A 13,982-nucleotide genomic window follows, 5' to 3' on the forward strand; every position below is an offset into this window, starting at 1 on the left:
GTCTTGGCAAGGCCGAGGAGACGTCTCGAAGACCTCGCAGATAACCTGCGACTTGGAGACCTTGGGGACAGAGATAATGATAACTGTGTCCCCGACTAAGGAGACATTCCAGAGACCCCACAGAGATGTTTCCGATACCAGCTGGAGACTGGGAAAAATGTCTGTGACAAAAAAAAGAAGAAAATGTTCCATTCTCTCCCGACTCCCAGTTGACCAGTCTAGTCTCCAGGAGACATTTCGGAGAGGTAATGGAGACGTCTCCGCGACCACTTCGCGACCAGCTTGACACTGGATCGTCATATAGTCTCCAAATAAATGAGATACTCCAGGAACATTGCCAAACTTAAACGACAAAAGTAGAAATTCCATAAAGAAATGTTAAAATTAGCACGCTGTCATGAGTGCATGTGGTCTTTTAAAATGGGACAAATGAAAAGGTTTAATGACTTCGATCATTACAATTTTCAGTCGATATAGAAATTAGCGTTTTTAACCATTACGGATGGGGAATTGAACAGATTCTGTCAAAATGGGGATTCGTCATCAACCCATCGTTGAGGTGATTCACCGGCTCATCAAGGTAATCGCGATTCAGGTTTAGTGCTGTGAATGAATGTAGTAAAAAAGACCACATATCTTGAACCTATTCGGGCGCTAAACTACAATTGTTCATCATATTAGGTGCTTTTAAATATATCGACGGATAAATGGTGCCATTTAAATGTTGGTGTTTTTTTTTTATCATCATTTCGGAGTGATTATCCGGTATCTATCTTAGCTTTCACTATCTTCTATTCTTTGCAAGCTGCACATGGCCAACCTAAACGTAGGCCTACTTCCTTCATCACGTGGCGCCGTTGCCACCAACAGAAAGACAGTTTGTAAATACAGCACCCCTCTGCAACTTGCTCTGGGAAATTGATTATGTGGTGCATGTACGTTTCCGCACTAACTCGTGACATATGTAGTTCTTTCCTTAATAATTCGATATAAGTTGCGTTCAAGACGAATTAGAGATGTTCACAGAAATGTTCCTTTTGTAGTTAGATATAGTTTTCTGCTAGAGCGGACACAACATCTGGACAGCGCATTGTGCAGGAGGAAAAGGGTGGTAGTGTAATTCACTTTCACGATCGTGTTTCAGCACGCTATGGTAAAAGCTGCTTGATTATAATCGAATCACGTGGTCGTGGACATATGCTTTACGTAGTTCACATACGCCATTGGTAGTCTGGCGAGCGCTATGTGTGCGTGGACGCCATTGTCCCCGCGAATTACGAAAACCTACTTGGCTCCCCTCTAGTTTACACTTTAGAAAACCAACCAACAGAATACAGTGTGTATGATACTCAGTATTGCTTCGTGACTGTCTGCTCTCCCTCTACATTATACCAGGAAGGTGGTTCCACCTCCCTGATTATACTTAATTTAACCATTTGACATCAGTACATTGTACTACAATTTGATAATGCTCCTAATTCGCTCACAAAATAATGCAGTTGAAGCATGAGGGTAAATTGCTGGCGAGGAGTCCATAGAATGTTGCTTAATCAAGCAGCACCCCAACGGAGTAGCACACAGCATGAAGAGCAGGCGCATGGATTTTATGGGGCACTGGTTTGATGAATACCTCCATCAACAGTGAATAGCAGATCAAATTCTTGTGGCTCATCTACGCCACTTTTTCGTTCCAGCTGGCAAATCACGCACAATGTAGTCCTAACAAGGTGTTTTAGCCGGTCATGTATAGGCTTGTCAGAGCAAGGAGCTGTACGTAGTAGTACACGTGGTCAGAGCATGTTTGAGCTGTACTACAGATCAGAGGTTTTGCTTTGATCGTGCAGAGTAAAAAAAAAACTGTAATCTGTAGTTTATACTTTGCACGAGCAAAGAAAAACTTCTCAGTGGTTTTCCCGACTTTTGTAACACATGGCATTTCATACAGGGATGCGTCTCGCCTCCCTGGTCAGAGCAGTTCCGGTGGATCTCTTACTCTACTGCTCTTCAATGGACAATGCAATGAGCCTGTCTTGGTAGAAGACTAAAATTCAGTAAAGTGCAAGGGCCTGCTCGATCGATTATATTGAATATCTGGACTCACACGCTGAACATAATCACGCGGTAACCTTAGGGGAAGGGTCACGACTCTCATGTCTCACCTCCCTGGTTTCACTCCTACACTTTATACACTACACAAAATACCACGAGCATTTAGTATGGCCAATACCTCATAACCGAACCAACCGCATAATAAAAATGTTCACCACACACACACACACACACACACACACACACGCAAATGCACACACACATATGCTACCTATATATATTTATTATGTAAATATTGTAAATATTCATTACGTATAGTGAAGAAGATTCGTGACACGTTCAAAAATTTGATGCAACCATTAAAAATAGTTGGACATTAATTCATTTCTTATTTTTTCCTCTCAACTTTAAGGATTATAGTGTATATATATGTAGGCCTATACATACATATATATATATATATATATATATATATATATATATATATATATATATTACATAGGCCTATATATTTATATATATTGTACATTCTCTGCAAACTAACAATCTGGATCGATGTAGGGCCTTGATAATAGGCGTCATGTATTGTGTGTAGTTTATCATTCATGGCCCATGGTGACAATATGCATTGATTTTTTAAATATTTTTTTTTTGGCATTTTCGATTTCTTTTGGGATATTATAATCCCAGAGTGCACATATACACGAGCTTGGATTCTCTTGTGCAAGCGAAGAGAAGTCAGCCACAGAACAGACGGGAAAAGGCTCATCAAGAGAAATGTATGCATGAGCGTATATGGGTGAATGAAGTGCACAAAACGAGGTAGTATTAGTTTTATAACATTTCGGAGCATTTCCTTGAATGAAATGCCATCAAATAAGGTGGAATGTCTGGGTGCGATTGAAGCAAACAAAGGAGCCAGACACTTTGAACGAAATAATTTCCTTCTTCTTGAGTTTTTTCCTCTTCTGTTTCTTGTCATCAATAGATTGAAACACTCCATACACAAACACAGACGCACACACATTCACACAAACACACAAAAGGCGCAGACACGCAATAAAATGATAAGGAGTGTACATGATGTTTGCTTATTAACCGCACCCAAAACATTCCTTTCCTGTTGCAATTCAATTGAGAAAATTCGCAGTGTTTGTATTTCCTCTGAAAAAAATGGCATAGTATTGGTTAAGGTGAGAATTCAGTTTTTAACGTTTTGGAGATATCTAAGGTGAACTTATCTTCATCGGTGACAGATGTCTGGACGATGGTTATTTGTGGATATGTAGTAATGTAGTCAATATACGGGGTGAGAGAAATCCCCGGTTAGAGTGTCGACCAAGAAATGTTGCGATATTTGAAAACGAAAATCAAGCAGTGGTATACCTATACATGCACCATGCGATGTGAGTGCGGGTCCTACTGATAGCATCGATCTATAATAGACCAGTTTAACAACGACTTAAATTTTTAGATTATTTTTTTTTTCTCGACATCCAGAAAAATTACCTGATGCTTGTAAGACAAGAGTTGAAAGCATCGAACATGTATATACACGTAGTATATACAAGAAGATTGAATACTTGTTACAACGGATGTACTATAGGCTCGCCTAGTACCTCCTGTTGTTACCAGGGCCAACCTCCCTGTTGTTACAAGGTCTTCAATGTATAACGATATACATAAACATGAAGGCAGTAGTAAACTGGCCAATATTCAGAAGACGTTGTGTAGGAGGAAGCCATTCACGTCGTGATGCGTTAATTTACATCCTTCTATACGCCTACAATTATGATGTGTGTTGTTGGTTGGTTTTGGCTAGGCGTTGCGAGCGTAACCTTGACATTTTGGTTATCTCTCTCCCACCTCACTGCTATTTTCACACCGACTTCTGTCTCTTGACCGACAGAGCTTCGCGGATGACGTCACGACAAAGAGATGAACTGCACATGCGCAGTAATAACTCGCACAGAAAATACTGGTAATGAACACCAGTTCGTAGTGAATCCGATTTGCGTATTAGTCTTTGCTGGTATCGATTAAAAGAATTTGACCTAGAAACTCCATAAGTATACTGGTAGAAGCGACGAAGCGAGTGACGGAGCAAAAATGGCTGGCCGTCCACCTGCATTTACTGTCCAATTAAATATTATAGAATATTCTTTGTGTCCTTAGCTTTGTGAGTTCAAATACTGGGCCATGTGGGTTGTAAGTGAGACAATTGTGATGTTGGGGGGTTTTTTCAGTCAAAGAAAACAAATCAAATCATCACAAATTTTTGATGAAAGAGTAGAAGAATGTGCTCGCAATTCAAAGAGTGATAGTAGACATTAAAATATATCCCAAATAAGCGAGTTGCCATGTCATCTCTTGAAGACGATTTCCATACATACACTTGGGACATACACGCGAATGTAAGGCCCAAAAAATCTCAGGAAAGTCCTTTTTTCATGACTGAATTGCTTCTCACATTTTCTCACGCTCGAAATGTCCTGTAAGAGTGCAAAACGAGGTGAACATCCCGTATGGAACGAAACACACATGAACACGCTAGTTGGGGAGAACGGTTGTACGTATAGCTTCATGATCATCCAGTGGACTCCTCCAGATAAAATCATCGTAGCCACCTGTCCGTGAGATGTTCACACTCAATCATATTGCTTTACCAGATGGCCATACCGCATGCTCAAAGTCAAAAGCAAAGTCATTGGAGACCGAATGCACTTGGTGTCATGTGGTGTAAATCTATGTCAGCTTTCATATTTCACAAAGTTTGGTCAGAATCCGTTAAAGGACAATCCACCTTCATATACATCTCATGTAAGAAAGTAAAAATCAAATTGAAAAAGAAGAGTATCTTATGTATTTTCCAAATAAATTTCGAAGGAAGATATTTAGCAAAGATATTAGTTTTGAAATGCATGGGTGTATTACTCTCGCACTAACATCAGTAGAGTAAATCAATCTGGCTACATAAGCAATATATTTTGACAGACAGTCGTCCTGGTCAACAGCATCAACATCTCGTGGGCCTTGTTAGCTTAGTGTCGAACTAATGGGCTGTATGACTTGTGAGCTGGATGACTCGTGGTATGTATGACTCGTGGGTGTCGGTCTCGTGACGTGCACCCGTTATTGGTTACCATAAAAATATTACGCAAATCAAACGAGCCGATGATATACTGTCATGTGAATTTACACACTGATTTGCACCCAAATCGTTTTAACAATTCTGTTTTTGAAATTAAATTGTAACAGAACAGATAATATCATATGCATTAAATCATTCACGATCGAATCGAAAACTTAGCAAATATGTCATAGATAGGGAAGAGAGAATTAAAGTGGATACGGTAACTCATTAAAAAAAAATATGTAGCTTTTCATTCACAGGTTCATGAAAGAATTGTGAGGCAATGTCATCCGCATAGGTGATCGAAATCGATATCAATGTTTCCTAAAAACAAGGAAAAAGCATAATTCTATGCTTCCTTATAGTTCTCTGAAACTTTCATTTTTCGCTTTACTTCACTTTTTTTCGGTCAACTGGGACGCAGAGTTACAGTTACTCTTTAAATGCAATTTGTACAAGCTGCATTAGAGTTTTAGAAAATCGGTATAGTGAAATTCACTTTGATAGGAACCGTTTATACTTACACTGCAGTCTTGATAATTTGCAAGTAGACCAAAGGGAATATAACGTCTAAACATAATATAGAACGTCATATGATGGACTATACCTTTCATAATGGACTTCTACCTGTCACGTTCAAAAACCAAGTATTATCATCCTGAACTTATGATATCACCATATTGGTTTTTCACGATTATATCAATGTACAAATAATCTACTGGCACTCTTTAATATCATATCGTTTACTCAGCTTTCGTGTGTCAACTGCAAATTACGAATGACAGTTCATAGGAGACAAATCGTATGTCATTTTGTTATATTGTTTGGTTCGTAGTTTTGAAGGGTTGAAGGTACGCACGTTCATATTTTCCTGTCAATTTTCCTGTCAATCATAGTAATGCGTTTGGTGGAATCCCTTTACATCAGTTCATCAGCTTGGTGGCCCTGACGGAACGAAATGCCTAACAGTTATCTGTAATCATGTAGCAGAAACTGCCAATTTTTTTTTTTCTCCCGGAGGTACTAGTGACCTAGTACCTCCTTAGTCTGACACGCTGCAACAAGCCAATACGCTGAGGCTTAGCTATCATCGTGAAATTAGGCATCGCTAGGGTCACTGAAATGACTGTATTGAAAAAAAAAAGTTTTAGATTGGTTCAGGTCATTACGGTCGACGTAGTACGACTAATATGCGCCTCTAAAATAGACTTGCATCTTTCATCTCCAGATTAAATCTTTAATGTGTGTTAGCTTTAGACTAATCATAAAATATGGGTGGTGTGCAGATGGGATATACATTATCACATGATAGAGGGAAACGGATATAATCATATCGGAAACACTTGCGTGTTAAAATGATATTCCTTTCACAGAATGGACAAAAATAAAGCATATGGAGAAAAGCTCTCTGCAGGCATATTGGCTGTATAGGCTAGTAGATTGTATAGTCTGTATAAAGGATGGTTGTATATAGACTGTTAGGTTGTATAATCGATTATGGTTGTTATAGGGGTGATAAAAATACTATTGTATTAGCTTTCAGCTTGCTATCAATAGATTCCTTATAACTGTTATTAGAGATAAGTGCAGATACCGACCCATTGCACTTATTGGGAATTGTCTTTGCGCGTGTGCAGGCACAATAGACCATGTATAAGGGGCCTATACTCACTATTTCTGAGTTGTTCCTGCATATACCTAACAAATTTCGCTACAGGTTTCCCTCAGAGCTTTTCCACGAAGGCATGCGTTCATGAAGTTTCAGACGCAAAGTTTGTCAACAGACAGGCATAGGTATACCATCCTGGTAACCATTGTTCCCGCCATGTGATTCGCGAGTCCGTGATTGTTGACTCAAACTCTCGGGAAACAAATTCGTTTGTGTCCGTACAATCTCATGTTGATATAGTCGTATAGAGCTACCAGCAAAAGAGGACAAGACCTTCCGTCGAAGCATAAGAGTTACGGGGGCATTTCGGCCTCTTATAATTTATAAGAGTACAGTACTAACTTTCTGTTTGGGCATTAAGTGCTGTATTTTAGTTGGTCAGTGGATGGGAATATCAGGTTGTTGCCTTGGAGTTCATGGTACTTTATGCTATCACCACGCACTACACACGCCATGGTCAAGGTCATAATATTCCTCTCCCACGCCCACTTGAAAACAATGAAACAAAACAACCTTATAGCTGGACCTTCCCATTTTAAAGCCTATCACATCTTATAATACCCTCTAAATTTTCACCAAATATATCATATCCTTATCATTACTATTATTTCTTACTCCTGTATATCCTCTCCCCACCCCCTTGTACACCTACATACACATTAATGAAAGAGTCCACACGATATGAAAGGTCCACAGGAATACAGTACGCACAGAAGCAAAGTCACGGGCAAAGCACGTGACCAATATGATTATTTTCTGACCTATATTCTCATCATCTCTGCGGCTTTCTGTATCGTTTCCTTAATAATATTACAGATGATTCTATTCACAATTACAAGTACAGACGGGTTCCTGAATGAGCTCCGTGGGCGCACTTATACCAGTTAAAATGTTCATCAGAAGGTGTTGCACGAGAAAGATAAACGGTGACTTAAAGGGATGGTAAAGTATTGGTAGAGATAAGGATTTGGCTTTTAACTTTTTGCGAGATACCCAAAACCCACTTTATGAAATAGTACAGAGCAAACCATTCTAAGAGGAATTCAAAGTTTATTTGATGAAAATCGGTTTGGAATGGCCGAGCCATCCAAAAACAAAGCAAAACAAATCGATCGTAATAAAAGGTGAGTCCCACTTTTTATTAAGATTGCTCTTTTTGAGAGTATCTCAGCCATTTCAGAACCAATTTTCGTCAAATAAATGTTGAATTCCTCTTGGAATTACATGTACATGTTCTTTCATATTTTATAAGAAGTTTCTCATCATCTCACCAAAAATGTTAGAAACTCGAAGTTTGGTCTCAGCCGAAACTATACGATCAATGTCGCATCCTATGATACAATTTACTGTACAAGTGAGTCCTGAGTGATATACCAAAAAAAAAAAAGAATAAGAAAAGAGGATATGCCATGTAAACATGTGAATATAGATAGATAATAAACTTCAACTTCAACTTCAAATTGGCCAAGAGTCTGATGCGCAACTGATTCAGTATAGAGAGAAGAATAATATGTGGATTAATGTTAGCTGAAATACTGAACAGCAATGCTGAATGGATATATGCGTGTATGATGGTCAGATAATATTAGTCCACTGAACAAGAAGTCAAACAAGCATAACTAACAAAGGGTTACCTTGTTGACTTATCTCTTACTGTCTTATCTCTTGTTTGCCAAATCGTCCAATTAAGTTGCCCATGAAAATGATAATGTCACACGACACTTTTTTCTTCTTTCTCTTTTTTTTATGATTGGTAGACTTCAGACTAAGATCATCTCGGTATAATTAGAAGTGTCAAACGGGTTTGCGCAGAAGAACAGTAAAATTTCCGTTATGAAAATAGTTTGTTGTGGTAGTCAAAAGAGGAGTGGCAACTCAACTTTATCAAGTAGCCCAAGAGCGGTGGTTTATATTGTATTTGTATACAGTAGGCCTATACTTTGACCGTTTGCAGCAGTGTACCAAAATTTTGAATATAGAAACGTGCATAATTCTTTCCTAAATACTTTACTTATGTTGTTCTCAATCCCCAAAAGAAAAACAAACAAAAACAAATTAAAAATATCACTTTTTAAGCTTAGCGATTGAAACAGATGGTTTATCGTCAATAAGCTTGTCACTGCACTTTATGTGCAAATATTTCGTAGAAAATGCACCAAGGACTTCACCATGACCGGTGTATGTGTTCGTTTGCAATTGCTGATCCATAAAACAAAAGAAATAAAATGGGGGAAAAATGGGGAGGGGTGTGTGCGCCCCCCCCCCTTTTTTTTTTTTTTTTTTTTTTTTTTTTTGTAAAGGCGCCCCTCTTTACGGAATTCCTGGATCCGCCCCTGGTTTATGTGTGTGAATGACATGGTACAAGTTGTTGTACATATAATTTTGTACCTTGTTTGGTACAGTAAACCTAGTATCAGTCTAGGGACGGGTCAAGGTGTATCAGGTCGTCTTTTCCGGTAGTTACAGCAACTTTAGGCGCTAATCCAAGTCCGCCATTGTATGTGATGAGTCGAGTGGCTTAGGACGCCGAGCACGGGTTGGCAAAGTGCGTTGGGAATCAATGAATGAGCCTCTTCACATACTATTTATAGCATTGTCTAGTAATACCACCATAGACCCACTTATTGTGGCGCCATGGTAATGCTATGGCAGTATTTCCTAACTAGGCTCGCCTTGTACCTCCTTGGTAGTACCATTGACCTAACAACGTTTCCATAGTACATTCAGTTGTATACTCAGTATCCCCTGCATGGTGTAAAAGACACATTGCGTAACCACGTAGACGCAAAGTCCGCATCACGCCTGCTCGGTCACATGTGGTTGCACGCAAGACGCACCTTGAACCTCAAGCTGCACCTCAGTATTGAACCATTACTGACTGTTGCCGCTTCCTCTCTGCTGGCTCCACTTGAAGTATCTAGCGTGTCTAGCTTACAGCAAGAAATACAACGTGAATTCATACTGTGGCTTGTTTGTATAATTTTCATCTTTCGACGCCAAGCTTGTCACAGCAACTCAAACAGTGATATATAGATTCACGAACGAAACATAAACATATACGTTGACCTCTCCACGTGCAGAGTCAGAATTCGGAACATACAGTGTGCATATAATGTTTTGTTTTCTAACTGCCGATCATTTTTCTTCGCTGTTGGTTTGTTGTTGTTTTGACATTACGTGTGTGTCCATCAGAAGAGCATTGAGACAATTTCGTCGTTCCACCGTCAACCAATATAGTTTAGTTATATCTATCATACTCATATTGTCTGCAGGAATTAACCTGACCCAGTTCTCTGGAAACAGCATAAGGTTTCAATTTCGGTTATCACAGGTCTGTGTATCCCCACTATTCTTTGCCATTCTATCAAATATATACCCAAACGAAATGCCTACTGGCACTTGTATATAAACCTGTAGCTGAGTGTATCCATTTTATGTTTACTTTGCTTCCCATTGTCTCCGTGTGTGCTGTGTATGCGACAAAGACTTGAGATATTTTTTGTTACATATTATTAGCCTCTGTATCTCCTACAGCCAAACCAGGTGCCACAACACACCCTAAGTCCTTCCTTTTGAGGGCCCTGTGCTGGTGCCTTTTAAAGCTTTGCATTATGTCTGTCAGTTTGCCCTGTACAGATAATCGTGGGTTAAGCCAATGAACGTTGGGATAATAATGTTTGCAGTAAACTTTAGCATGTGACAATATGCGACAATAAGCTGAATATCAAACATGATCATTACTGATCAAGGAAACAAGATCATTTCGGATATTTCATGATTTCGGTGATCATTTAAATTGTGTGCCAATCATCAGTTATTTGGAGGATTTGTTAAAGTTCTGGGAAATCTTTCGACGTATTTCGCAGCATTTTACATTCTGTTTATAAGCTCGCACTTCTGTGTATGTCATTTGTACAGGAAACGGTATAATAGCAATATCTCACATATCACGACTTTTACATCTTATCTGATGAGGAAAACACGGCCTCACACAAACGGGTGTTCTTTCCACGTAAGCTGAATGGAAACGCCATCTACCGCAGTCCTTCGTGCAGCCATGTACATACCATGGTATAGCCTCCTATCGATGAAAATATGCCTGAAGTTGGCCATTATTATACCCTATATCCTACCCATGCAAAATTACAACACGGGCTGGTGATTATTTTTGGGGGAAAAAGCATAAACGTGGTCTGCTGAACTCCCTGGCATTCTTTGAGGCAACAAAAACCTTTTGTTCAAAGCAACCTTTGGCGTCTTCTGTGCCATAATAGGCTGCTACGGTCGAACTATTCCCCCGCCAACTCAATTTGCAGTAGAAATCTAAAGATTTTGATTTAGCTTGTTGACCTCGATTTGTTTCATTAAGATACTGACTTCAAAGAGGTATCAGCGAAATACTTTTATATTCGTTTGTTTGTGTGTTTGTTTTGCGACCCCCAACCCTGCTTCATCAGGTATAATGTGGCGGCGTAGATACACGTGGGTGGGAAGAGACTACTACACCTGTATAATATCTTTCCAACTCCCACGTATTTTTGTTGAACTTTTATGAAATTACTGCATGTGCACGTAAGTTTTGGAATATATATGATTGAGCTGCATCAAACGTTTCACGCATGTCAACAGTGCAGAAAGACCTACATACAATGTTTCTGGCACATTTGCTAAAACAGGTAGGTTCAATACATTCAAAAGCCGAGGAAACATTAATCACATTTTGGACACATAACGCTGATTCCTTCTTGTACAATCTGAATGGTTAATGAATGGTGTAAGGAGTTGGTACATGTAAGGAATGTTTTCAGTCCTCGCTAGGATGATATCAAATACAATTGACAATAATTGACAATTATGAGCGTATTTCATTATAAATGTGGAATGCCGAACGCGAGTTTGGTATGCCATGTGTGTTCAACAAACTCTACATCAACATAAGCAGTGGGAAGTGTAGTTCAGTTTATTCAATAAAACATTTTCATACGATAAAGTATTAACTGAGTTTCAAGACAATGTCAACTGCCAAGTTTGGTTTATTGTGTTTTCCGCTTCTATATGACATTATAGGGTAAAGTTGTATCAACGCTGCGGGCATATCACTTTCATGTCGACTGCCGCGCGCGTTTGGTGTACCAGTATATTGTAAGAAGGTTTTGGTAATAATATTATTTCTACTTCCATATGTCAGTAATTTTTGGCTAATATACAAGCGATGTGCCAATATTGTGATTAAGCTAATCGTCTTTTCAAATTTACCATGTCAGTAATGTATTGCTCCTTTAAAATGTAAAAAGTCATACGTGTATACATATATATGTACATATAGATATAGATATATAGGTACATATATTCGTATGTATATATATATATATATCACGAAATGTAGATGTATACTACCATTGCGCAGCATCTCGCATAATCACTATTCTATGGGGATTAACAAAGTTGATATATTCGGTATTCAGTAGGCCGACGTACATGTGTATATACTCCATAATGCTCCAGAGATAACACTGTATACTTACATTGAGCACATATCGCTATGATGTTAATTGCCGAGGCCGGTGGATCGCAGTCTGCCAACATGAAGAACGGTTCGAGTACGTATTGGGCGCAGGTCAGCGTGATGACTGCTATGGCAACGGGCTGCATCATCCCGCTCATCACCCAGAGGAGGAGGAAAGCCCAGAAGTTGCCGAAGCTCTGCTGGGCGTAGACGTAGAATCCACCAGACGATGGTATCATAGTTCCAAGCTCGGCCAGGCAAAGGGCTCCGATGAGAGAGAACACGCCACAGAGTGACCAGTTGACCATGGTCAGGCCCACGCTTCCTGACCCGATCAGCACGCCCTTCGGCGAGATGAAGATGCCGGAGCCGATGATGACACCGACGTTGACGGCGACCCCGCCCATAAGCGATATTTCTCTTTTCAGTTCCACGGCGCTATCATTGCTGGATGAATCATCTCCTTTCGCCTCCTTGGCCTTGTCGGCCAGCTTGGTTTCGATCTCCGGGTCGTCATTCTTGCCGTTGATCGGCCGGTACACGACCTGGCTTCCCTGTCCAACATTGGTAGCGCCGTTCCGCACCGGCGAGCTTCCCGCCGGATCGGCCACAGGCGGCGGCGACCCTTCTTCGTTCGACAAGGCGTCGTACTCTGACATGTTATTTTCCTCGCTGACTTCGCGACGGCGATGGAAACACAGCAAGTCAAGTGGTTGTTTGAATCGAGTTATGAGTGAAGTCGAGCTAGCAGTTAGCTACACCACTCTCTACTTCACTTTCAGACTGCTATCCTCAAGGCTGGCGTGTACATCAGATGAGCTCGAGTAGAAGCCGTTCTCTTCGCATCTGCCTGTACGATATGTTTCGTCAACCTGCCGCACGCTTCAGGCTTTGTTTACCAGCAGTCTCTGCTATTTTACCGTATGTCTATTTCATTTCTGCCACCGCGAGTCGAGAGCGGGAGAACCCCTTCAAACCGGTTTGTGCGTGGTGGTGTTTCAACACACACACACACACACACACACACGGTTGCGCACGAGACCATGCGATACAGGGAGTACAGGTCCAGTGATGGACAAGCGCGATCGATCGAATCCATTGTCTTGTTCTGGAATGTCCATTGTGTGCCATGGTCGTAGCTCAATGAATGTGCCATGGTCGTAGCTCAATGAATGTGCATGTACTCTGCACGCCTCTGAAAGACCTTTTTGAGGAAGCGGAAACCCCGCCGGAGGTATCGCCCTACGAGTAATAACACAGATCTCACTGCAAAATCATCTTGGAAAAGCAGTCACATTGGCGTTTATGCAAAAAGCACTCGTGAACCAGGGAGATGGGAAGTCACCTCCCTGCTTGAACTCGAGCAACTTTGATTCAAGTCATTGTAAAAATCTGCCAGTGGCTGATCTTAAAAAGAATAATAATTCCTTTCCCCTGAAAATCAAAGAAAAAGATGTCCTTGTAGGTTAGAGGTTGAAAATGATAGTTTGATAAAATTGATCCCTATATGGCATTCAAAATAAACAAACATATGATTACTGTCTCGACGTCGGTATAAATGAAAGGACATCACTTTGAGGAGACCTTGCGGAGTGCAGTGTATCAGTCAGCAGACCACAGGTTGA

General features: G+C 40.3%; 1 protein-coding gene across 1 annotated transcript in view; it reads right to left on the minus strand.

The window, feature by feature from the left end:
• LOC139720158 (Y+L amino acid transporter 2-like) overlaps positions 1 to 13,279 on the minus strand; it is a 40,152-nt gene extending 26,873 nt beyond the window's left edge. Inside the window, exon 1 of the mRNA XM_071631524.1 lies at positions 12,377 to 13,279. Within this exon, the coding sequence (XP_071487625.1) occupies positions 12,377 to 13,016 (640 nt within the window). The 5' untranslated portion in view covers positions 13,017 to 13,279. The remainder of the gene's footprint in view (positions 1 to 12,376) is intronic.
• Positions 13,280 to 13,982: the final 703 nt, after the last annotated feature.

The sequence above is a fragment of the Diadema antillarum genome, unplaced genomic scaffold, assembly GCF_040938485.1.
Source record: "Diadema antillarum isolate AM-2024a unplaced genomic scaffold, OU_Dant_1.0 scf00000123, whole genome shotgun sequence".
In the NCBI taxonomy this organism is placed as follows: domain Eukaryota; kingdom Metazoa; phylum Echinodermata; class Echinoidea; order Diadematoida; family Diadematidae; genus Diadema; species Diadema antillarum.